Source organism: Benincasa hispida, chromosome 12 (assembly GCF_027475165.1).
Source record: "Benincasa hispida cultivar pf3 chromosome 12, pf3_genome.v1.1, whole genome shotgun sequence".
Taxonomy (NCBI): domain Eukaryota; kingdom Viridiplantae; phylum Streptophyta; class Magnoliopsida; order Cucurbitales; family Cucurbitaceae; genus Benincasa; species Benincasa hispida.
In genome coordinates this window covers 20,171,323-20,179,154 of record NC_143489.1, presented here as the reverse complement: position 1 = coordinate 20,179,154, position 7,832 = coordinate 20,171,323, and the positions used below count along the sequence as shown (strand labels likewise).

General features: G+C 42.1%; 1 protein-coding gene across 1 annotated transcript; it reads right to left on the bottom strand.

Annotated features, from left to right (window-relative positions):
- Window positions 1–4,773: 4,773 nt before the first annotated feature.
- Window positions 4,774–5,427, bottom strand: LOC150031847 (uncharacterized). The gene has a single exon (XM_090308300.1). It carries the CDS (start codon window positions 5,425–5,427, stop codon window positions 4,774–4,776), a length of 654 nt encoding a protein of 217 aa, XP_090164426.1.
- Between the last annotated feature and the right edge of the window lie 2,405 nt (window positions 5,428–7,832).

Sequence of the window (7,832 nt, the reverse complement as noted above, 5' to 3'; positions counted from 1 at the left end):
TGAAAGTCAGAAATGATATAACAGTCAGTGAATTAGTGAGTATGATGCACCAACGACTGAATATCAATCCGGATATGTTTCATGCCCTATGTATATACCATATTCAGAACAATTTGGTGGACAAATTCAAGAATAAGAACATAATCTCACATTAATACCTAGCAGCGAAAGCATATAGAATGTCTGAATTAGCCAAACGATCGCTTAGTATTAGCCAAATGATCGCACAATGGATATCTAAACGATCATGGAACAGTTAGCTAAATGATCGCTTAGTATTCTCTAAACGATCTTTTAATAAAAACTATAGTGGATAGCTAAACGATCGCTTAGTATTCTCTACACGATCGCATAATAAAAACTATAGTGGATAGTAAATGAAAACTTAGTATTCTCTCTGATCGCTTAGTAATATCTATCCGATCGGTTAGTAATATCTATTTGATCGCTTAAAGTATTCGTAGAGATGGGTTCACTGTGCGGTTTGAAGGCTTTTTAAAAACTGGGAGTAATGAAAAGGTAGGAAGCGGTCATGGGTAGAAAAGTTTTTGGGTTTCGGGTTATTTCGTGAAATTTTCCAGAAAGAATCTAAAAGAAAATATATAAAGTAGAAAATTGGGAAGTACATACGGGTAGCAGAAAAGGTCTTGAGTTATTCAAGGATAGAGAGATTGGAAGATTTAGCTGATTAATTTCATCGTTCTAAACTAAAACATTAAAAGCAGCAACCTCTCGAACCTTGCTAGGTTGAAAGATGAAAACCCTTTTCTTTGAATAAGATGAATCCTTGGTCGAGGAGGACTATGTAGCCGATTTCAACAAAAGAGATCCAGTTGAAACAGCCATGGAAGGGAAGCCTAGACCTGGAAAGGGGAAGCGAGGCTTGTTGAACGAAAATTATGGAGCCTCATCAAATGGAAAAGAAGTGGTAGAAGGTGTTGTACAAAAAGTGAGATTACCGATCTATCAGGTATTTGTGTTGGTGAAAGGGTACATGAGAAGATGAACAATTCTAATGCTAAACTTCTGATCATACGAGGACAGAACACCTTGCAATTCTTTATCATCAATAAACCACACCCATCCTAATCGGCTACTTGAAAACACGCAACGATGCTCGGATCAGTACCAGGTGGAAAAACAGATGGCGAGAATGAAGCGAAAGGGTTTCCATACACAAAAGGCGGTGGATAACCATGACCAATATTGCTTGCTCCACCGTAAGACTGATGACCACCACCAACCTGTAAGACTAATTAGGTTTATCTTTTGTTGGTTTAAAAACTAGGGATCTGCACACAAAAAAATCTCACGCACTCTGATATATATTTGAAGAAAACAGACAAAACAAAATATTCTAGAAGCAAAATATATTAGCGAGAGAAAGAAAAGTAATAGAACTCCCTATTTTTTTATTCAATTGATGGACTTATATTTATAGTCTAATAACAACAAAATAACCACAAACCACTAACATAATGCTTACTAGAAATAGCAACATGTGGACTTCTTCTTGCACACGATCCGGAAGATTCGGTCTTGAATCATGACCGGATTATTAGCTCACACTACTCCCCTAATCCTGACATGATTCTAAATCACACACACCAAGTAGCTGACACATAGCAGCTAACTTCACTCCTGTCAATGCTTTGGTCAGTGCGTCGGCTCGTTGTTCTCCGGTGTTGACAAATTCAACGATAATTTTCCCCTTCTCGACACACTCTCGAATGAAATGAAAGCGTGTATCTATGTGCTTACTACGGCCATGAAATACGAGATTCTTCATGAGAGCTATCGCAGATTTGTTGTCCACGAACAATGTTATCAGTCTTGGCTCTATTCCGATTAACTCGCTAACAAGGCTTCTTAACCACAACATTTGGCAAGCCGCGGTAGTGGCTGCCATGAACTCGGCTTCGCAAGATGAGAGTGCCACCGTCTTTTGCTTTTGTGAATTCCATGAAACCAAGCTTTCATTTAAGTAGAACGCCATTCCACTTGTGCTTTTCCTCCCATCGAGATCACCGGCTAAATCACTGTCAGAGTAGCCAAATATATCGACTTCTCGGGGACCTTTCACATAAGTGAGCCCAAAGTGAATTGTCCCTCTCAAATACCTAAGTATTTGCTTGACCACCTTGTGATGCATGGCTGTAGGCCTTTCCATATACCTGTTCGCCACCCCAACAGCATATGAGAGATCCGGTCTTGTGCTCAGCAAGTATCTAAGACAACCAACGATACTTCTGTACTCCGTAGCATCAATTGGTGCTCCTTCCATGTCTTTGTGAAGTTGTGCCTTGGATTCCATCGGGTACTTCATGGCATTGCAGTCAGCCATTCCGAACTGGGACAAGATTCTTTTGGCATAAGTTGGTTGTTTGAGCAAGATTCGACCCTTCTGTTGTTCCACTTCAATCCCTAAGTAGTAAGAGAGAAGATCCAAATCGCTCATTTCAAATTTTTTCATCATTTGTTGCTTGAACTTGTTAACTTTTTCGGTGCTACTTTCCTACAATGAGATCGTCAACATACACTCCAACAAGAACACTTTCTTCTCCTTCTCTTCTTGAGTAGACTGCTTGCTCTTGAGTGCATTTCCCAAAGCCAGGCTCTTTAAGACTCTTATCAAGTCGAATGTTCCAAGCTCGTGGAGCTTGTCTCAATCCGTAGAGAGCCTTCGACAACCTATACACCTTGTGATTCTTGTTTGGAACCTCAAATCCCTCCGGTTGAGTAACAAATACTTCCTCTTCCAATTCCCCGTTGAGAAACGCCGACTTCACATCTAGATGGTGTACCTCCCAATTTCGATTTGCAGCAAATGCAAGATTGACTCGAACGGTGTCAGGTCTTGCAACCGGTGCAAAAACTTCTTTAAAGTCGATGCCTTGTCTTTGTACAAAGCCTTTCACAACCAATCTTGCTTTGTGCTTGAAAACTTCTCCATTAGAGTCTTTCTTCAATTTGAATACCCATTTTAGACCAATGGGTTTGTGTCCCGGTGGAAGCTCAGTTAGACTCCATGTGTTGTTCTTCTCAGTGTATTTCAGCTCGTTCTCCATTGCTTCGTACAGCGGGCCTCGGTCGCAACTTCTTGGTAGCAAGTCGGTTCTTCAGACACCACCATCATCACCCCATTTTCTTGTTCTTCACTGCCAATAACTTCCTCTGTGTTGGCGTAGATGTCAGCGAGAGATCTTAGATGGACTGGTGTGCTCGTCGATGGAGTAGATGGACTAGTCTCTCCAATTTCGGGTATCTCGGCTACTTGTGGTGCGGTATTTTCGACCTCGATTTCTGTATCCTCCATATTATCGGCCTCGTCGAAATAAAATTAGTCCATCATCTGAAACTTCGGAATCTCCTTGCCGTCATTAACGCCTTCATTCCAAGCCATTCAAGATTCTCTTGAAAAACGACATCTCTACTAATTTGTAGTTTTCCATGGCTCGGGTCATATAAGCGATGAGCTTTGCATCCTTCTTCGACACCAAAATATACCATCGGTGAGCTTCGGTCGTCGAGTTTCTTGAGGTGAGGGGTTGTGTTTTTTACATATGCCACACAACCAAACACTCTTAAGTGTGCAAGATGTGGCTTTCTCCCCATCCAAGCTTCAAATGGTGTGCGTTCTCCAAGGGCCTTCGTTGGAAGACAGTTTAACACATAAACCGCATGTCTCACCGCCTCTCCCCAAAACCTTGCTGTCACGTGCATGCTTTTGAGGAGTGATCTCGTCATCACCATTACGGTGCGGTTACGACGTTCTACGACGCCATTCTGTTGCGGTGAATATAGAGCAGTGAGGTGTCGCTCGATATCTTCTTTTTTGCAAAATTAAGTGAACTCCGCAGATAAGAACTCGCCACCTCGATCCGTCCGGAGCGTTCCAATCTTGTACTCCGTCTTGTTCTCCATCAAGAGTTTGAATTTCTTGAATGCTTCGAGTGCGTCACTTTTTTCCTCCAACATGTACACTCAAATCCATCTTGTGGAATCGTCAACGATCAGTAGAAAATACTTGTTGCCAGCGAGAGTACACGGTGAAATCGGTCCTCAAATACCGACATGAAGGAGTTCTATCGGCTTCTCTGCTCTATAGGTTGATTGGCGCGGGAACGACAACCTCGCTTGTTTGGTAATCACGCATGCTTCGCATAACTTGTTCGGTTGAGTTATTGGTGGTACTCCAACTACCAATTTCTTCTCACCCATGAGCTTCAAGTCATGAAAGTTGACATGGCCAAGTCTCGCGTGCCCCAACCATGCTGAATCTTCTAAGCTTGTCAGAAGGCAGACTTGCTTGAACGTCTTCAAGGTTATCTTGTACAAGCGATTTTGTGTTCGCTTCACCGATATCAAGAGCTTCCCGCTCCTGTTAGACACTTTCATGGCATCTCCCCCCATTTGCACCTTGTTCCCATCTTCTGTCATTTGCCCGAGGCTTATGATGTTGCTACGTAGCTTTGGAATGTAGTACACCTCTTGGAGAGTCTTCTGATCACCGTTTTTGCACTCAAACATGACCGTTCCTTTTCCCATGATCTGAATGGTTGATCCATCGCCGAACTTCACCCTCCCGGTGACGCTTTCATCCAATTCTTGGAACTTCTCACGATGGCCAGTTATGTGGTTGCTAGCACCGTTGTCAAGGTACCAAACGTCATTATTTTCTCCATTCTTGTCGTTGCGATACATCTCTGGCAACAATTGCTCTTTGCTGAGTAATACAACATCCTTCTGATCACGTCTAGTGTGTGTCCCCTCCTAGGACACGGCCATCATTAATGTCAGTTCTTCATCGGTGGCGCAAGTTAGATGAGTTTCATCGTCACGACCTTTTCCACGGCACTCCAATGCGTAATGTCCCATCTTCTTGCAAGTGAAGCACTTTATGTGACTTTTGTCACGAGTGCCATTTCCAGTGTTGCTAATGCCTCCCGCACTATTTTGACGCATCACACCACGACCACGACCACGACTCCATCCTCGTCCTTGCCATCTTCCACGATCACTACCACCGGATCCGCGCCCTTTGTTCACCGAAGAGTTTTCACCGCTATTCCCTTTCTGTCTTGCTTTCAACTCGGCATGGGTAAGTAGGAGTTGTCCATCGGAGTTGTTGTTGTTTCCTCTGAGTCGCACCGTCCGTTCCTTGTATGCCTTCATTCGTGCGATCGCTTCTTCAAACGATATGGTTTTGAGATCTAGGAATTGCTCGATTCCGGCGACGACAGGGAAATATTTGTCGGGGACGGAGTCCAGGAGCTTCTTGACCAATGATGAATCCTCAAGTGCAACACCGAGGGTGGAGAACTTGCTTGCTAATCCGCTGATTTTTCCTACGAACTCATCGATTGTCTCGATCTCCTTCATCCGAAGAACATCAAACTCGCTCTTCAAGGTTTGAACTAATGCCATCTTCATCCGCTCACTTCCCAAGTACCTCGTCTTGAGACTATCCCGTATTTTCTTTTGCGGTATTCTTCTTCGCGATTTGTAGAAGCACGTCTTCTGGGATGCATTGGAATGTACGCGCACGCCTTCTTGTCCTTCTTCGCATCCACTTCGGCTTCTCTTGCCGGCTCTATCGCCTCCAAAACTCCTTGGGTATCGAGGATTTCTTCCGCTTTTATCGCCCACACCGTGTAGTTGTGAGGAGTCAACATCGGGTAGAGAATTGGTGCTCCGCTGTTCTCCTTCACTTGCTGCGAGATGCTCGACATCTTCGTTGGACAGTGGAAACTGCGATGAGAAGACAACCTGGCTCTGATACCAAATGTTGGTTTAAAAACCAGGGATCTGCACAAAAAAAAATCTCACGCACTCTGATATATATTTGAAGAAAACAGACAAAAAAAATATTCTGGAAGTAAAATATATTAGCGAGAGAAAGAAAAGTAATAGAACTCCCTATTTTTTATTCAATTGATGGACTTACATTTATAGTCTAATAACAACAAAATAACCACAAACCACTAACATAATGCTTTCTAAAAATAGCATCATGTGGACTTCTTCTTCCACACGATCTGGAAGATTCGGTCTTGAATCATGACCGGATTATTAGCTCACACCACTTGATAGGGACAACGACCCTCAAACTATGTCCATAATGGTATGATATTGTCCACTTTGGGCATAAACTCTCATGGCTTTGCTTTTGGTTTCATCCCAAAAAGCCTCATACCAATGGAGATAGTCATTCTCACTTATATACCCATGATCCTTCTCTTATCTAACCAATGTGGGACTTTGGTCGCATTCCCAACATCTTTGGGGGGGGAGGGGCGGTTTCGCCTAGAGCTAAGCCATACGGTGCTGACGGTTCGTCGTATGGAGTAGCCACTGGAGCCAACGGTTGCTGAGCCCAAGGCTGTGGATGTTCGTAAGCTGAAGAGTTGTAAGGCTGAGCTGTTGGTAGTGGAACTCCATAACCACTGCGACTGCCGTAGCCGCAGCCATTGCCACAGCAGTAACCATTAGAGAAGGATGTGTTGACCTAATAGAATGAAAGAAGAAAAGGGGGAAAGAGGTGAAAGAGGAAGCGGGAAGCAAAATGCTCTTTTGATTCGATGAAATTTTAGTGCTGGTTCAATTTTTTTAAAATGCAATTTCTTCCGTTTTTTTTTTTTTTCAAGCTTTTTTATAGCTAGTTTCCAAAAGGGCTATAACGAAAGGCGATTAAGTGTGATCTTTCTTGTAGATACATCTAGAATGCATTAACTCAATCCAATAAACTAAGATCCAATGTTATTTAATGTAGCTTGAACAGTATGTAGTAGACATATAAGTGGGTCATATTCAAATAATAACTTAAAGGGTTTGCAATATATGGATAAGATTGGGTACGTTATCCTAGTGACATTGTGAATACGGACCACTTTATAAGTGTTACAAGAATTGTAGGAGTTACAAACTATATGATCCATATCCTTTATGTAGAGACATGCGAGTGACGTATCTTGTATAAAGAGTTTGTATAAGACTGAACCGTGAAATGATTGATTTTTCTTTATAAGGCTATTTTTTAGGAAACTCACCATAGGTGACATGGCCTTAATCTTGATGAGTTGTGAACTTCTGCCTATTAGGACAATTTTTTGATCTGTATGGATGAGAGTGGTCAGTTCCCTCGACTCAATAAGCCTACAATTTTTGGATTTGTCTGAGTGGGGAGTTGGGAACACAGCTACACAATATGGAATTCACTTTGTAACATCCCAAGTTTTAGATAAAGTAGCATTAATTGTAACATTCCACACTTTATTTATTTATTTATTTATTAATAATGTAAAACTTTTCCCTTTTCAGTAATTGTCCTTAGTTGAAGGACATGTTTGGAATTTTGAATTTAAAGTATAAATGTGAGGATTTAAGTGTTGTCATAGAATTTATTCAAAAAAATTTTCAATTTGGAAAAAAAGGTTATGGAAGGAATTAATTATTTTTGGAGAAAGGAAAGGAACTAAATAGTATAAAGTGGGTTAAGGAAAAAAATCTAATTAAAGTTATACTATTTTCCTTTTATTATTATTGTTGTTGTTGTTGTTGTTGTTATTATTATTATTTTATTACTTTTTATAAAAAGCCCCCCCCCCCCACCTTCTCCCTCACCACGCGAGCCCCACCCTCCACAGAAATCTTTTCTTCCTTTTCGTCGATTGGGTCCGCCGCCGCCAGCCGTTCGTGCCTCCAGTCAGACATCACTACTCCACTCCCCATCACCCAATTGTGTCGAGCCTGAGAAGCCAACCACGCGACTTTAGCTGTCTACCAGATCCGATGCTCGCAGTTCAGATCTGAGACACGTCCAGCCAGTCACT